The sequence below is a fragment of the Sorghum bicolor genome, chromosome 2 (assembly GCF_000003195.3).
Source record: "Sorghum bicolor cultivar BTx623 chromosome 2, Sorghum_bicolor_NCBIv3, whole genome shotgun sequence".
Classification (NCBI taxonomy): domain Eukaryota; kingdom Viridiplantae; phylum Streptophyta; class Magnoliopsida; order Poales; family Poaceae; genus Sorghum; species Sorghum bicolor.
The window spans coordinates 76,333,287-76,350,711 of NC_012871.2; the positions used below are offsets into that span (position 1 = coordinate 76,333,287).

Here is a 17,425-nt window from a genome sequence, read left to right on the forward strand (position 1 = left end):
TTTTAAACTCAATTAATCTATAATTAGATAATAATTATTAAATATAAATAAAAATACTCCAGTAGTTAAAATCAAAAAATTTCACTAACTAAACAAGAAACAGCAACGGCACAGAGGACAACACGGCCATGCGTAACGTGCGTGCATGTGTGCCGGCGGTGGGGCTGGCATGCGCTTTTGTGGTGTTGACGTGGGCATGCAGCATAGCATCCGCCGTCGGCGGCGGCAGCTTGGTCTCCGGGACGCTGCCGTGGGCCGTGGGCCTTGGCAGCCGTTTAGGCCTTGTTTAGTTCCGAAAAATTTTGGGAAATGGACACTGTAGCACTTTCGTTTGTATTTGACAAATATTGTCCAATCATGAACTAACTAGACTCAAAAGATTCGTCTCGTCAATTTCGACCAAACTGTGCAATTAGTTTTTATTTTCGTCTATATTTAATACTCCATGCATGCGTCTAAAGATTCGATGTGACGGGGAATGTGAAAAATTTTGCAAAATTTTCTGGGAAGTAAACAAGGCCTTAGCCTGCATGGCATCACTAACTTCAATGATTTTGCAATTGAGTTTGGTATTCTTAATTTATTTTTTAAAAAAAATAAAAATTACTCTCTGACAGTTTAGCAATTGGTTTTGATAAATTTAGCAAACTGTGCATATATGCCAAAGTCTGTGAGGCTTGGCATTAGTGTTTTTGCGTGACAGAGAGACTCCTTCCACATGCGTATTCTTCTCCCGCACGCCTACTCCTTCTCCCGTGCGCCGTCGTCGGAGTTCCCGCACGATTGCTCCATGGTGTCACCGTCTTCATTGCTCTATGGTGTCGCCATCTTCTATCGGAGTTCACGTAGCCGGCTTGGTAGAGTCTCCAGCGACATGGAGTCCATCGGTGTTGTGCCTGCTAGGTAGCTTAGATGTGCCTCCCTAGGAGGACTTGCTAGCCGGCTGGATGCAATTACTGACGACCAGGCGAACTGACAAAGGAAAATAAAAATCGCGCGAACTAACGGCGGCGCACGAGGAAAAAAGCACAGGCAACAAATGGGTCCATAATTCTATTTTTTGCAAAAGTTATAGAAAACAGTTGAAGATAGACTCTTTTTAGCTTTGCCATTTTTAATTATGAGTTGGCAAACTCTATATTTTGCCAAACGAAAAATACAAAACCATTGAAGTTGCTCGATGACATCGTCCTTGCTCTGAGCCTGCAACAACAAGGGCCCGTTTGAAAAATCCAAAATTGTATTACTCATACATATTACAGCTCAAAAGAGAAAAGGTCTATTTTATCTCTCTAAACTATTATCAAAATCTAGTTTTCCTCCAACCTCCAAACTCAGAAAAATCATATTCCTCAAAACCATTTATTTTACTTCCCTAATCCGTTTATAGGTGGTTTTTCAAAGATGGTTTTGCCTTTTTTACTTTTTAAAAAAAATTATAATAAATCATAGAATAATCATAAAAAATCTAATTTTTCTAGACTCTACAAGAATAGATCTACACAATGAATATATAATATAGTATGTTATAGTACAAAGTTTTTATTATAGGTTTAGATCAAAGCTATAGTCTCTATAGTCCAATAGACATTTAGAAAAAGTCTACTTTTCCTCCCCCAATTTTCACGAAAGTCTCCTTTTCCCCTCTTAACTCCAAAACCGGGCAAACCACTTTCCTGAACTTTTCAAACCGTGCATTTTACCTACTGGAACGGTTTTAAAGGCGGTTTTGCTATAGTGAATAGTGCTTTTACTAAATTGATGGTGGTATTGTTTTTTATTTTTAAATTATTTTGGATGAATCTTTGAAAAATCATAGTAAATCACAGAAAAATCATAAAATGAAAAATCTAATTTTTTAGAATCTACAAAAGTAGATCTAAATAGTAAACATATATTATGATATGCTTTAGTACAAAATTTTTGCTATAAAGGTTTTGTTATTTTCTTTTTATTTATTTATTTGGATAAATCTTTGAAAAATCATAGTAAATCATAGAGAAATAATAAAATAGAAAAATCTAATTTTCTTAGACTCCACATGAGTATATATACACAATGAACATATAATATATATATATATATATATGTTTTAGTCCAACAAAATAATTATAGAAGCTACAAGTATGAATTATTTCAATTAATTACAGAGAAGCATAGATATAAAGATAAAACAAAAAAATTATACTAAACCATACCATATTATATATTTACTATGTAGATATGCTCGTGTAGAGTCAGAAAAAATTAAGTTTTCGTTTTATGATTTTTTTTGTGATTTAGTATGATTTTTCAAAGATTCAACCGAAATAATTAAAAAAGAAAAAGGCAAAACCGCTATCACTATTTACTATAGCAAAACCGCCTTTGAAATCGCTTCAGGGAGATAAAATGCACGGTTTAAAAGGTTGAGGGAGATAGTTTATCTGGTTTTAGAGTTGAGGGAGAAAAAACGAACTTGTTTAGTTCATCTCAAAAACCAAAAAGTTTTCAAGATTTTTCTTCACATCGAATCTTGCAGCACGTGCATGGGGCATTAAATATGGACGGATTGTCTGTAAATCATGAGATAAATCTTTTGAACCAACTTAATCTATGATTAGACAATAATTATCAAATAAAAATAAAAATGCTATAATATTAAAAACTAAAAAAAATTCGGAACTAGGGCCTACAACAACAAGGCCCGTCCGAAATAGTAGTACAGATATATACAGCCAGCCCAAGACTAAGTACGCATGCCCAAGACCACTTTACAGGCCCAGTTTTACTAGTCATGCCGGCCCACATCGCCCTGTTTGCCGCCAGCCACCGCCTCGAACGTTCTGGCGCGTCTGTCTCCACGGAAGACTCGTGTCTTCCACCTCATTCGCGACCCCGCCACGCGTTCACAACTCTTCCGCTCCGGCCGGCAGATCTCTCCACGCTCTTCTCGCCGCCGACTATGAGACTGCATATATATAAGTCAGTAGCCGCCGAGAGCTCATCCATCCAAGGAGAAGCAGACAGCAAAAGCAACTAGATCGAGACATCCATCGCCATCATATCATCGAGTGGTACTATATACTACTACGATGGCAACGGCACGAGCACTCCGCCTGGTCGTCACGAGGCCGCCGGCTACCAGCAGGGACGGCCTCCTGGCCGACGTGCGTCACCGACTCCTGTCCGTGTCGACCGAAGCCGCGGGCGCGGGCGACACGGCCGTGCACTCCGGTGACGCTCCGAGCGACGATTACATGGACCGGCCGCCGAAGTTCTCCGGCGCCGAGGAGGCCACTGGCGCTGGGGGCCGCGGCGGCAAGCACCCGGTGGGAAAAGCGGGGGCGACACCGGGGCACGCGGAGGCGGCAGCAGATCAGCGCGTCCCGCCGTTCGCGCCCTCGGGGAAGAAACCGCCGCTGGCCGGGTCCGAACATGAGCTGGCGGACCCGGCGGGAGGCGCGTCGTTCACGCAGAAGCGGCGGCTGTCCTCCTCCTCGCGGGAACGGGACCCGCGCGAGGCGGCGACGCCCGGCGAGTCCGAGTCAGCGGCGCGCAAGGTGAGGGAGGAGGACAGGGAGTACTACCGGACGCACAAGCCGTCGCCGCTGGCGGAGGTGGAGTTCGCGGACACGAGGAAGCCCATCACGCGCGCCACCGACGGCAGCGCCACGGACCGGTACGCGGACGTGCCGGGAAGGATGGTGGAGGACACGGTCGACGACTCGCTGGCGCGCGCCGAGGCCATGTTCAGGGAGGCCGCGGCGCGCGGGAACCCCGAGTGGCCGCACTCCCGCGCGCTCGCCGACATGCTGGCGCGCCGCGAGCTTGGGAAGGACGCTGCTGGGAGCGGCAAACCCTGCTGGGGCAGCTGAGGGCGGAGGCCTCACGCAGAAGCAGTGTTTGACGAGCACGTTGTACTTGTACAGTTGTTTGTGATGGTGAGCTCTGATATATATGAGCAGCGGTAGACCGGTAGTAGTACTACTAAAGTTACCCCCTCAATATGTAGGGTTTTCATCCTTCATCTATAACAAAAAAAAGTTTACATTTCAACTAAAAGTACTACAAACGCTTTTCTAATTATAATAAATTTGTTTTAACTTTAACTAACTTTGAATGAGTGTTCGGTCAATTACCCTTCATAACTTGTTTAGGCCTTATTTAGTTCTTCATCAAAATCTAAATTTTTTTAAATTTTTTGTTACATTAAATCTTTAGACCTATGCATAAAGTGTTAAATATAGATAAAAATAAAAATTAAATAGATAGTTCATTTATAATTTGTTTAGACAAATTTTTTGAGTCGTCTATAATTAGATAATATTTATTATATACAAACGAAACAAGGCCTTAACGAACATCTTGCAAACAAACGTGGTATAGGGTGACCATCAACTTCTTTTTGCACTCTATCCGTGTATCAAAATAAATATACGTCTATTCGCTAAATGCTATAATTAAAAATATTATTTTTGATTAATACTGAAGGGCTAACATATTTAGTAGATAAGCTATTTAGTAGATAAGCTCAAATGAATGGACTCCTTATTTTTTGAGGAATTAATTTTTACCTATCAAGTCAATTTTTTTCTGTTTAACTAAAAATATTAAAACTAGTATCAATATTTTGTGTTAAAAATAAATTTATTATAAAAATATACTTCATGGTACTTATTATATATCATAAATATTCATATATTTTTCATAATTTTAATTAAATCTTAAAATTTTTCACTTCTCGGAAGAATGAAATTCACCTATACAATTTTTCACCTATATATTCATATTCATATTCATATTCATATTCATATTCAATATTCAACCCTTTAATTGGGAACGCGGGGCTAAGCAACCAGACTGGCCACGTTAGCAAAAAAAATTTCCACCGTTTGATCTCGTTTTGATGGCTCAGTTTTCTTCTGGGTAGCCTTGCTCTGGAGTCTTCCTAAGTTCTCCCGAAGACAAAACATGGAAGAAAAAAAATGTCGCGAGTCACGCCGGCTCTGCTTGTGCCGCCCTTCTCGCGCCGCCGCGGTCTCTCTCTCTCTCCACATGAGGCAGTGCACCAGGTGGGCACCTGCACTGGCCGCTCTCCGACGCGGTGGCGCACCAGTGCCTCCGGAATTTGGCCATGGCCGGATCCAGGGCGGCGGCGGCTATGCCCTCCCCTGTGCTAGGCGCACCTCCCTCTCAGGGCGGCAGCAGCTATCCCCTCCTTTGTGCGAGGCGCCCCCCCTCTCTCTGTCCCTATGCTCTATCGACATGGTGGTACAACAGCCGGCGGTGGCCACGGCCACGAGCCCTCTCCTCCTCCCCCGATATGGCTCAATGCGGATGGGTCTCGACCATGCCGTTGCCAGCGCAGGGCAGAAGTATGGCCTGGAAAGCAGCTCGTCCTCATCTTCATGCCTCTTCCTTTGTCCCACTATGGTTGTGCATAGGGCTCAATACTGCCACATTTGGTATAGAGCAGCCTCAGGTGATTCCGTATTTTCTCTTATTTTGTGCTTTTGCTTTTGTCCCTATGATTTCTCACTATTCTATGAATCGTGTTCTATTGTTTGGCCTATAATGCCTGCAGGTCCATTACAATTTTGAATGTTGATTGATTTGCAGTAGAGGGCACGCCATCACTACTGCTTGCCAACTTATCTGACCACAAAGTGGTGGTAACATATTTCCCTTGTCAGTAGAGCAGCGATGTTCAACTCCAGTAACATTCTGCATATGTTCAACTCCAGTAACATTTTGGATAGGCAGACTACTCTGAGGTTTGCCATCTGCCATTTCTTTTTTTCTTCTTAAGCTTGTGATGAAAAACTCCATACCCATTACTCAAGGATATGATCTAATATTCATTCGCTTGTGAAGTGCTAAGCATGACCTGTTACTTATATTATGCAATTTCTGAGAGTAACTCAGTTGTCAGCATGCCTTGAAGCTCTAAGTTGACGAACAAATTAAATGATGATTGAATTTTTTCTTAGGCCTCGAAAAATCTTGTTTTCATTGAATTTTTTTGCCTTTTTTATTGCAGCAGCAGAAATTTTGCAGGCCTTTAAAAGACCATGTTGGTTTGGAAAGACAAATGTCACTGGGAATTAATGTTATTTATCTCACCATTTCCTCTGAATTATATAGGCGCTGCAGTTGTATTTTCATGACATGTTTATGGCATACTCATAATTGAGCCAGCTGAGATCAAGGTAAACATATGTAACTTTTCTCTTACCGATCGACATGGAAGACATGTAGGATGTAGTCCAGAACAGCTTCACAGTTGTTGCTTACATGATTTTTTGTGGTCATACATTGCTCCATAAACTGCCTTTTGCTGTATTATAAGTCTAGATGGGTTAATTTGTGTTTGTTTATTTTCAGATAAAAATGATTGCAGGTTTATACACAAAAAATTGATGGCTTCATTTGTATTTGCGCACCCAGCCAAAAATGGTCACATGTTTAGTTTAATGAAATTTTGGGATGGTTGTTGTAGGTTTGGCTCTCAACTTTTTCTTTTTTTTTTGTTTCTGCCTATACAATCTGCTACATGCCAGCCTTCTTTTCCAGAAGTCCCTTTCCAATCTTATTTTTTTACTGCTCCCACTGACCTTTACAGTATGCCGTCTAATGAAAATAGTGGGAACCAAAAAGTGTTAGTGGACAAAAATTAGTATGTACACTTTGCAGGTTATCAGCTTCCTTCATGCCTTATTTGTACTAATGTTTGCTTTCATCACAAAGTGTACATACTAATTTTTGATATTTCAGCCTCATGATGCTTAAACCTAATCAGAATGTTATTATTTTTTTCCAGTTGAGTATCCACGCCTAGCTCAGATAGAAAGACGGATACAAGATCTTGAATCTACTCTCCCACTTGACAATGGTTTGGAAAAAGTAGCATCATATATGTTGAGGTGACAAAGCATCATATATGTACATGGAATCCCTTGAAGGCTTTTTGTTGCACAAAAAAAATCAATCCACTCAACCTATACGCATCCTGTTCATAGCATGTTCTCCCTGTTTTCGTTAGAAACAACGATCTTGGTTCTTCGACAATAAGGCATCATATGTGTAACAATGATCTTGGTTCTGACCTATCTATCCTTATTTTCTAAAGCTTATGTTTAGATTTCAACTATTATAAGCTATGAATTTTCAGTTAACATTGATCTTCTATGGGTTCAATTTTAAATTTGTGTTCCAATTATTTTCTTATATTTTTCAGCCCTAAAATATACACATCTTGGCTCGAACAGCCCTGAACTCCCATCGCCAACAACTAACTGTGCTTGCTTGTGCTAATTCTGGCTCTTTGTCGATGATGTGGTCATTCCAGTCAGGGTTTTTTTTTAGGTTCTCCTGCAGGTTGTGGTCATTTAATGTCTCTCTACTTCCATTTGTCATGTACCTTTTTAAGCCTTATATATCCCCTTCCAGTTTCAGTTTTCATTTGCTTTTGAAATGGAATGTCTATAGTTTGCATAGATGCAACTTCACATTGGTTGATGTTATTTCCTCAATTCGTTCCATGAATTTCAGCTAACATTGATCTTCTATGGGTTCAATTTTAAATTTATGTTCCAATTATTTTCTTATATTTTTCAGCCCTAAAATATACACATCTCGGTTCGAACAGCCCTGAACTCCCATCGCCAACAACTAAATTGTGCTTGCTTGTGCTAATTCTGGCTCTTTGTCGATGATGTGGTCATTCGAGTCAGGATTTTTTTAGGTTCTCCTGCAGGTTGTGGTCATTTAATGTTTCTCTACTTCCATTTGTCATGTACCTTTTTAAGCCTTCTATATCCCCTTCCAATTTCAGTTTTCATTTGCTTTTGAAATGGAATGTCTATAGTTTACATAGATGCAACCTTACATTGGTTGATGTTATTTCCTCATTTTGTTCCTATGTACAACAAAGAAAAAGGTGAAGAAGGCAGTCACATTTACTATACATAGTAGATCAAGAAAATAGTTGCACACCTCTTGCTGAAGTTCATGGAGGCATCGGCCACAAGAGTGTCGTCCTTCTCAGGCAACAGATGATGTGAGAACCCCTCCCTCCCTCTTTGTCACTACCTTCCTCTACTATTTGATGACAATCTCTCCTCTTCAACTAGATTAACAATTACTTTAGTGTTTTGCCAAATTCATCATGACTTTATTGTGTGACCTCACCTCCAATGCTATTTGCTCAATCAACATAGGACTTCTAAATACATATGGTAAATGTTACACTGCATCTTATACACATAAGCCTCATATATTACTGGGTACAAGCATTATGAATCTTATCTACACATACACACCTCCATGCAACTAGGCAGTGACAAAATGAATTTTGGAAGTGTTTATTTTCATTAATGTCTACAACAAGAAGTACTTCATACTTAGTAGACTAGCAATGGGGCTTACATTGCCAGCTACGATGATACATGCTTCAATTTGGGTCTCTTCTAGGCTTTATAGTATTTAAAGTCTGAATATGATGATTCTTTGTGCATGTACAAACTCACTTTTCCACACTGCAGAATTCTTCCGGTCAGAATGATGTGCGTATAACAATTAGTGGCTTATGGTTGGTTCCTTTGTTCCTTGCAGGCTTCCTGTCAATCGCTAATTGGGTTTGCACAACTGTCGTGTTGTTGACTGATAAGGACCTTGTCAACTAGACCATCAAAGCAGACTTGGTGGATATCCACGTGAGTACAAGCATTAGCTTCTATATGTTGTTTCACCACACACACACACACACACACACACACACACACACACACACACACACACAAAGCAGTGTAGGTGACCCAACATGATTGGCAACTATTTCTATTGCTAAGTAGCATAAATTTGAAGCCTGAATCAATTACTAATTATCTTGTTTCATACAACAGTAGCCTTCCTCATTGCCATAACCTGATTATAAAATCTAAAATGCCACAATAGCTCAGTTTTCATACTTCCATCAATGATAAGTAGCTTTGTTGGTTCAGAGATAGTCACTGTGATTGTGAGCAAATTTCATATATGAGGCAGCTAGCCACCCAGCAACAAATCACCATTACGTTGTGTCTTAGCAAGGTTACTCATGATGTGCGTGCGCCCAAGTTCTATGATGTAATGGTTTTGATTGTCCTACTCTAGCACACCATAAGCCACCAATATCGCTGATTCGCTGTTGTATGCCTCAGACTCTGTTTCAACCAGATTGTAAATATATATATCAATGAAAGCATATGTTACCCATGCGAATAACTATGGCTATGATATATATATATATATACCTTAACTCAATGAATCTCAACAAGTACTTACATCCTCGCGCGCAGGGGCGCGCGTTTGCCACTAGTATACACAATACAATTTGGAACACGACGGCGTGCAGCCAGCCGTGCCACGATAGCAAAAAAAATTTCCACCCTTGGATCCAGTATTTACGACGGCGTGCAGCCAGCCGTGCCACGATAGCAAAAAAAATTTCCACCCTTGGATCCAGTATTTACGGTCTATATTTACTCCCAGTGATCTGATGTGTAGAGCCTTCTCGCCTTCTCCCGACCCAGCACATCGTTAAAAAAAAAAGTCCGGCCTCTCCCCTCCTACCTCTTTCCTCGTCACTCCCTCGCCTCCTCCCTCCACGCGGGCACAGCGACGGCGGCGGCCGCCCTCCTCCTCTTCCTCCTCCCCCCTCGCATCGCAGCATGCTGGACAGGCCAGCACGCCGGCCCACCGCCCGAGGCGCTGCCAGGGCGCGACGGCACCCCCTGGCTGTGGCGCGGCGCCATACGTGGGCCTCGGCGGTGGCCGTCACCAGTCATGGCCGCCGCCTCGTTCTTCTCCTCCACTCGCGTCCCGGTGTATCGGCCTCTCTACGTCCTCGCCCGTGACCTCGTCGTATGTGCTGCTCGGGGCGGCTGGGCGCCGGTTCTTCGTCTTCGTCAACGGTGACGCCAGCCTCTGCTCGGCCTCTGGCTCTGGCGGCGGCCATCATCAGGCCTTCGCTGGCGGCGAGCACCCACCAGGTACGCACATCCCTTCTCTTCCCTGCTTGTTGTGCAGCACCCAGCACTCAAACCCTAGCTTAATCCATTCGTATTAGAATCTGATCTGGCTACAATCTTTGTTACCTGGTAAGTGTGCAGTTGTGGTAGATTTGCCTGGTGATTATGATTCCCTTTTTTTCTCCACAGATTATTGCCATGTTTATTTTTCCCTATAAATTTGAGCCTTATTTTCTAAATGTTTCATGCTAATCAAACAACGGCGTCGACGCTGGCAAGGCCAACTGGATCAGCAGCTCAGGGAAAAACACATGATGAACTCCCCCATGCTGACCATGTAGCAAACCTAGAAGCTCGGCCTGAAGCTATGCGAGAACGCTTTTGCTTACTCACTATCTTTAGTTTTTTTTCATCTAGGTTAACTAACGAGTCACTAATATGAAATTAACTAATGGTTTCTGTATTTTTTCCGCCAGAATACCTTAAGTCTACTCTATTTTACCTCTGATTCGTACATTATTGTCGAAGACTACCAACAGGGAGCTGCCTGGATAATCTATCAAAACAATGCATGGCCTAGCAGTTTTCTTGCAGTAATGTATTGTGATGCCCCCCTTTCTTTTTTTCTTTGGTCAATCCTGTTCCTCAATTAATCTATGCTAAATAGACCTGCATTGTTAATCATGGTATATGCAGTGGGCTTAATTATTTGTCATCCCAATTTAGTCTTCAGAAACACTTACGTGCAGTTGGCTTGCCAACCATGACCAATGGAGGCACAACGTGGGTCTATAAAAGTCATAATAAAAGAGAAAGTGCTAAAGTACTAAATAAGATAGTTCTTTCCTTGTGTCTTAAGTTTACCTTAATGTACTTCCACACTTTACAAGCATAATAGGTTTCTGCAGGCCCTAAAACTATCTTTTGGTTTATGTCATGCAATAGCATGCCCTTGATTTTATTAAGAAAAATTATAATACTGATTCGTTAATCCAGATTAGTGATTTTCACTTCTGTTATTTTGATCCTCACTTATGGCGGCACCATCTAAACATTTACTACTTTGTTAATTACTGTAGGTTAAGATTTTCAGACACAAAAATGAAAGAGTATGCAGACAAGGCTGAAGAACTTGGTGCAATGCTTGCTACCGAAGTGGTATGCTTTTTCGTTATCTTCTTTCCTTGTTTCTGGCCTTTGATCTCCTCGAGCCCCCCACAAAATTAGGACTTTTATTTTTCATTGGTTTCCTTACCTGATGGACTACACATCCATATGAACGGATGTTCATAGCGACGCTCTGCCTTGCAATTCTGAGTTTAACATATTATACATGTGCAAATCAAACACTAAATCTGATGAGTCTTACTACAAATTGAGTAGCAGCTAAAACACTTCTCTGTCTAATTTATATGATTTTTATGCATCTGAGCTATTACACGTGTTTTCGGTTTTCCCTGTAGTGAATTAAGTCCCTTTACAAAGAAGTAATTACTTCTCCATCTAAACCGCATTGGAGTGCTTCTTACCCTACCAGGTAACCCCCTCTCTGGTAAGCTTTAGTTTCCTATATTGATTCATGTGTCCTTTTTAAGCCACCTAAGACTTGGAAATATAAATTAATTCTTGTGCTCAGCGCTGCTAGCTAACGGACCAAGATGATCTTCTTTATTAGTTATTTACTTCATTTTTGCAATTGTGGATGCCTATTGCAGTTCTGTTCATGAATAGTGCACACTAGAAAAGGGACGCGGCGTTGCCGCGTAGGCCAGTATGAGACTGTTTAGTGTAATAGGTTTAACTAATTGATTGATAATTTATTTGAATACAATTTAGGTATAAGTATTGGTTCGCATGCTGTATTTCTCAAAGAGGCCCATGTTAGGGGAAGTGGTCATTCCAATAGATTTCAAATAATTATATATCATATGCAACAGTTTATAGTATTGAACTCTGAATGACCAAATTATTGTTGAATAGGAGCATGTAACAAAGGTTGAACAGAGCAAGTATTAGTTCAATTATTTAAATTTACAAACTGAGCTTTGCGCACCTGGTTTCGTTTATTAATTATGTCTTTTTTGCACTATATTGTTACTTGGGGTAATATTATGTGTAGTTGAATACATATTTTTTTAGGATCATAAAGCTGGTGAAATCACTCAATCGTTTTATATTATGCATGGTATGGGTAAGGTACCATAAAAATTTCATAACAATTCTAATAAAGACAGTAACACTATTAAGTATTTATATAAAACTCTAGAGAAATCTAGATACACATTTATAGAAATAAAATTGCACTAAAACATGTTATGTTATGTGTTTACAGTGCAGTATTAGTTATATGGACCTCGTGGAGTGAACCAGTTGTTCAGTCCACAGTATAACACGTGGTGAGGTGCCAGTCTATATTACTTATTCGTAGTGTTTAGTTTGTTTGTATACTATTTAGATGTAGTGATTTTTAACTATTTTTTCTTTTTGTATATTATTATTTGTTTTCCTATTTTTCTTTGAAATTTAAGGATATAATATATTATCCTAGGTGTTCAAATAGAACTATTATATTTTTTACTAAGAGAGAGGAGCATTAGTGTAACACGCGGTGAGCCTGCTAGTCTATATTTAGATGCAGTGATTTTTAATTATCTTCTCTTTTTGTTTATTATCAGTGATTTTTAACTATCTTTTCTTTTCGTTTATTTTTTTTTGGTTTTTTTTTATTTGAAATTTGAGGATATAATATATTATCCTAAGTGTTGGAAGAGAACTATTACATTTTTTTTATTAAGAGAGAAAAGCATTTTTTAAGTAATTTTGATATAGTAATATGGATATCGGATTATACAAATTAAATTCCATGAAAATATGTGATACTATGTATTTAGAGTGTAGTGCTATTTTTTTGATTTTTATTTGATTTGTTATGTTTTTTATAATATTTCAGCCGGTTTAGATAAATAATAAATCCGCTGGAAAATGGAAAAGGCCATTGGGCCCAATTCGGCCCAAGGCCGAGCGGCGATGCGGGCAGAGGCCCATAACGTGGCCTGAGCAGCGGCTGGACCGTGGGTTCATTTCTGAAGAATTGGAGGGTTTTTTTGCAAAAATATATGAGAGAGGGAAGTGGACTGCGGGTTGATTCGTATAAAGTTGGAGGGCTTTTTTGCAAAACGACCAAGGAGAGCACGATCTCGCCCGTTCATGAGCCCGATCCGACGGCCGAGAAAGGTAGGCGACGTGGCCACGCTCGCCGGCCTTCTTTTGGTGCGTGAATCGTTTTTTAGAAATTGTATTGTATGTCCATTAATTCATCTTGGGATAACATATCTAATTTAATCACACTACAGATGTGCATCACATTCCAAAGGAAAAACTTATTGGCACCAAAAATAATATTTTCATTACTGACAGAGTAGATTAATTTATTTGGTCCTACAATACTTAATCAAATTAATTTTCCAGTATATTCCCTGGCATATTAGAATTCGAAAGAAAATGCTCCCATGGACCTGACTGGGGCTGCAGTTCTTCTGAATGCATCGAAAAGTTTTTTCCTTTGCAGTTCTGATCATATCAGAAGTAGTTCAATTAAAATATACGGATTGCCTCATATCATAATTGAATATGCCTAAGTTTACTGTTGCCGTATTTGGAAAAATTGTTGCCGTACCCGGCCATAGTTTCCCTGTTTTGTGTTTGTTTTTAGGTTTTGTTTTCCTATATGTTCCCTCTGCAAAAGAAGACTTGATATGCAAACCCAGAGACAGGCTCCATGTACATGTTCATGTAGCTTTATTCGTATTTTTGTGAAGCTTGAACTATGTGCCATTTACGTCACGGTTTGTATTTAAGTTACTTGGCGAGTCCTCTTCTCATACATGAAACTGAAGTTGCATCTGTTTGTATTTGGAGGATTGTTCCTTTTGAAGGGGTTGCAATGTTTACAAAATTTTATTCTGGTTTCCCATAATGCAGCTCATCATGTCTACCATAATTTGATTAGCTCTAAATTGCCCCCATGTTTTCCTTTTAGAGTACTTTGTGTTCAGCCTGCTGAATTGTGTTATTTTTAGCAGGTGCCTATCTTATTCTGGTCGTCTTTCTATTTTTTGCATTATTTGGCTTAACAACTATTTTATCGAACGGAAAGCTAAAAGGTAAGCGAAGTCGCTTCATTCCTCCAAACTTTGCATTTCAAATTCCCCTCATATCAAAACCAAATAGACTTACTCCTATCGTGATTTATTAAAAACAATGACTAGGCACAAGACTCACATGGATTCAGTCTTCAGCCAAAACCTAGAGCTCAGACGTCTACTTCAACAAAGAAAACAAAATAGGTAAAAAATATAGCTCACACCCATATTACTGGAATCTTTTTCGTTGCTAGATAAACAAAAAGATACATGTATACATACACATTATTATGTGCCAGAACTTACATAAAATGTGCAGTTTTAGGGTAGAAATATATCAAACACTCAAATTTACCATTTTAGTGCTCCACTTCATATACATATATTATTTGTGAGCTGTAATTGTAGTTACTTTCAATCTAATTTGTGTACGCTATTTTTACAACCTCAGATATTTTTAACTCCTAATAATATTGTTTTGTAATACCTCATAAATGTGTCTTGTCAATAATACTCCTAAATCTTCTGTGGATTTATATGTTATAAAATCCTTTGAACAATTTTTTATTCTTTGCTATCGCAGGGTGCACCACCATCTTAAACTTGGGTCATCTTCTTTACAGAATGACAAGCAGCACCTACTCATGAACTAATGTTTGTAGAATATTGCCTCTGTTATTTTCTCAAGTAGAATTGATAGAATTAGCCATCAACCCGCTTCATACTAAACTTGCATAACAACTTTATCACACACTTGACGATGTTTTCTTTGCCTATTAAACTCTCCCGTCTTAATGCAGTGGCACCTCCTATCGTTGTTTATAGTGTATCAAAACTTTGTTGCAAACTTTGTTGTTCTATATATATCTATCAACTTCCAATACCTTCTATCCACTTATCTACTTTGTTAATAATCGGCGCGCCATCCCTTTTCGCACTTGGTACATGCTACTGCTATCAGTAAACAATTGTCAGGAAGCACTTTGTCAGTACCAAAAACAATTGTCACGAGACTATGAGGTCAGTCTTAGTAAGAGTTTTATATAAGTTTCATTCACATTAAATACATTGCTATATAACCATTTTTGATGACATAACAGGATATTTAAGAAAAGAGAGAAAAATAAGTTTTATCTAGATGAAACTCTCTTATTACCATTACCAACTCTCTGTGAGTTAGAATTAAATGACCATGAAACCAGAGAATTAAACTCTCCACTGAGAGTGCATATTTATGGATTTCATCTAGATGAAATTCTTTTGCACCATTACAAACTCTCTATGAGTCTTAGAATTAACTTACTATGAAACTATAGAATGAAACTCTTTATTGAAAGTACATGTTTTATTAAATTTTTATTGCATTTTACATGATATCACAATTTTGAAAACAATATTATAAAACTTTCCACTAAGACTGGCCTTAGAGTAAGTACAATAATTAGCTTACAACCAAATAAATACTAATAGTTTTCGTACAAACAACAAGCTGGGTACGGAAATATGGACAATAGTGGGTCCTAATAAGGTGTGTGAAGGAATAAAAAATAGAATAAAAGTATATAATAATAAAAATGGTTTATAGACAATAGTTGGGTTTTTATATGGTGGAACCTGTGTATCGGAGTTTATGTCCTCGACTTGATATGGACGCTCGTATTTTTCTAAAAAAGATCTTATTAGTTTACCCCAAAATCCAAAAACTTTTTAAGATTCTCTGTCACATGCATGGAGTATTAAATATAAATAAATCTATACCTAAGAGTCAAAATTTCAGTCTGTCTATAGATTTTTTTCTGCCACCAGTCATCGGAAAGAAATCTCCTCTTCCAAATCAGACACGAAATCACTTTCAAATCAGACACGAAATCAAATGCAGCCCTTCAGCCTCAAATTTCGTCTGGTTAAACTTCCGTCTGGCGCCTCTCCCATCCCATCCCAATCCAAAATCGAATTCGTGTAGGGCGTCAAAGCAAAACGCAGAGGGTAAAACTCGACAGCAGATCACTGGTGGAGACATGAAGTGATATGTGCCAAGCAAAGCGCGGCCGGAAAAAGTCAACAGCAGATCGCCGGCAGAGCGATATGTTCCAAGGAGGAGAGAGAAACACACTGAAGTTGAGCGGGCTTGCCGCAGCGAGCGCAGAGGGGCGACGCCTCCGAGGCTCCTTTCTCCATCCCGGCTGTCTGCACCACGCCAATTGGATCAGGTGGATCAGTAGACTGCAAGACCGGAAGAAATCGAATTGGATGTTAATGCAGTCGCGAAGGAGGTGCTCCGTCTTCTCGCACTTGCGGACGAATCGGCCGAGCTCGACTTCCTCCGTGTGGCAGCGGGACTGCACCACCCGTCGCGTGGCGCACTGCGCCCCCTCGCCCCCGCTACCGGCGAGGTCGGGGACGCCGCCGAGCTCCGGCCGCTGTCGCTGTTGTCGTTCGGGTGTGGTTTGGGGATTGGAATCGAATTGGGGAATTGGAGTCTGATCCGGGTTTGGGCCGGGCCGCTCGGGTGCGGTTTGCTTATGGTCGCATATTTGGGCTTGTCTTAGGAGCAATCCGGTGTGCAGGAACTGGCCGCTGGACTGGGTGGCTCACTGGCTCTAGAAGAATATGGAAGGCGCCGCTTTTGTCCGCCCAACGCGTGTCTCCGCTCTGTGGGGCATTTTTTATTTTTATTTTTTATTCCTTTTTCATTTAAAATTATTTTTAAAAATAATATCACCTGATTTTTTTTCTTCAAAACTAATCCGTTTAACCACGCAGAGAGAAAAACCAAATACTTTATAGGAAATTGAAAGAATTATACAAATAGAAAATTGAAAGAATCTATATTTAAATCTATATCTATATCTATACCTCTATATCCCTAATAATAAAGAGGCAAAATTTCTGCTGCTTTTTTGATCTGAAGTTTTTTTGATCTAGCTACTTACAAGGATGAAGAGATCGGACACAAGACAAACACAAAGAAAATAATTCTCTCTTAAATCAGACTTCTCCAAATCAAACTCTATCAGACAAAAGCAAAATTTCCTCCTTTTTGTGGGTAGCTCGGTTTTGGCATGGACTCTCGGGAAAAATAATTTGGCGTTCGTAATTCTCCGTGGGAACGGTTTCCGCAAAAAAAAAAGTCTATGAGATTAAATTCCCGTGAAAGACATTATCCTGATCCCCTTTCTGGTTTCTCTTTTTCCCTAATTTTATATTAAAATAAAATAATAAATAACATATAGAATACTAAGGGTGTTTAAAATTTTTATCCTTTTCTAATCTAATATCAGTAATTGATGA

At 39.8% G+C, this 17,425-nt stretch overlaps 1 protein-coding gene and 1 long non-coding RNA gene across 31 annotated transcripts; both read left to right on the forward strand.

The window, feature by feature from the left end:
* On the forward strand, positions 2,703-4,051 carry LOC8074441. The gene has a single exon (XM_002461158.2). It carries the CDS (start codon positions 3,075-3,077, stop codon positions 3,855-3,857), a length of 783 nt encoding a protein of 260 aa, XP_002461203.1. The 5' UTR covers positions 2,703-3,074; the 3' UTR covers positions 3,858-4,051.
* Positions 4,947-15,022, forward strand: LOC110432569. 30 transcript variants are annotated; one of them, XR_002450014.1, is made up of 11 exons: positions 4,948-5,464; positions 5,567-5,756; positions 6,023-8,041; positions 8,596-10,590; positions 11,072-11,150; positions 11,456-11,529; positions 12,325-12,388; positions 12,943-13,226; positions 14,075-14,155; positions 14,261-14,338; positions 14,718-15,022. It is a non-coding gene; the product is annotated as an uncharacterized LOC110432569 (long non-coding RNA). The 30 variants fall into 30 exon arrangements; XR_002450008.1 differs by lacking the exons at positions 12,325-12,388; positions 12,943-13,226 and having other exon boundaries at positions 4,949-5,464; positions 6,023-6,675; positions 6,803-6,905; positions 7,220-8,041; XR_002450004.1 differs by lacking the exons at positions 12,325-12,388; positions 12,943-13,226 and having other exon boundaries at positions 4,949-5,464; positions 6,023-6,481; positions 6,605-6,675; positions 6,803-8,041.

Coding starts and splice junctions, on each gene's coding strand:
- LOC8074441 (XM_002461158.2), top strand. CDS start 3,075: ATGGCAACGGCACGAGCACTCCGCCTGGTCGTCACGAGGCCGCCGGCT.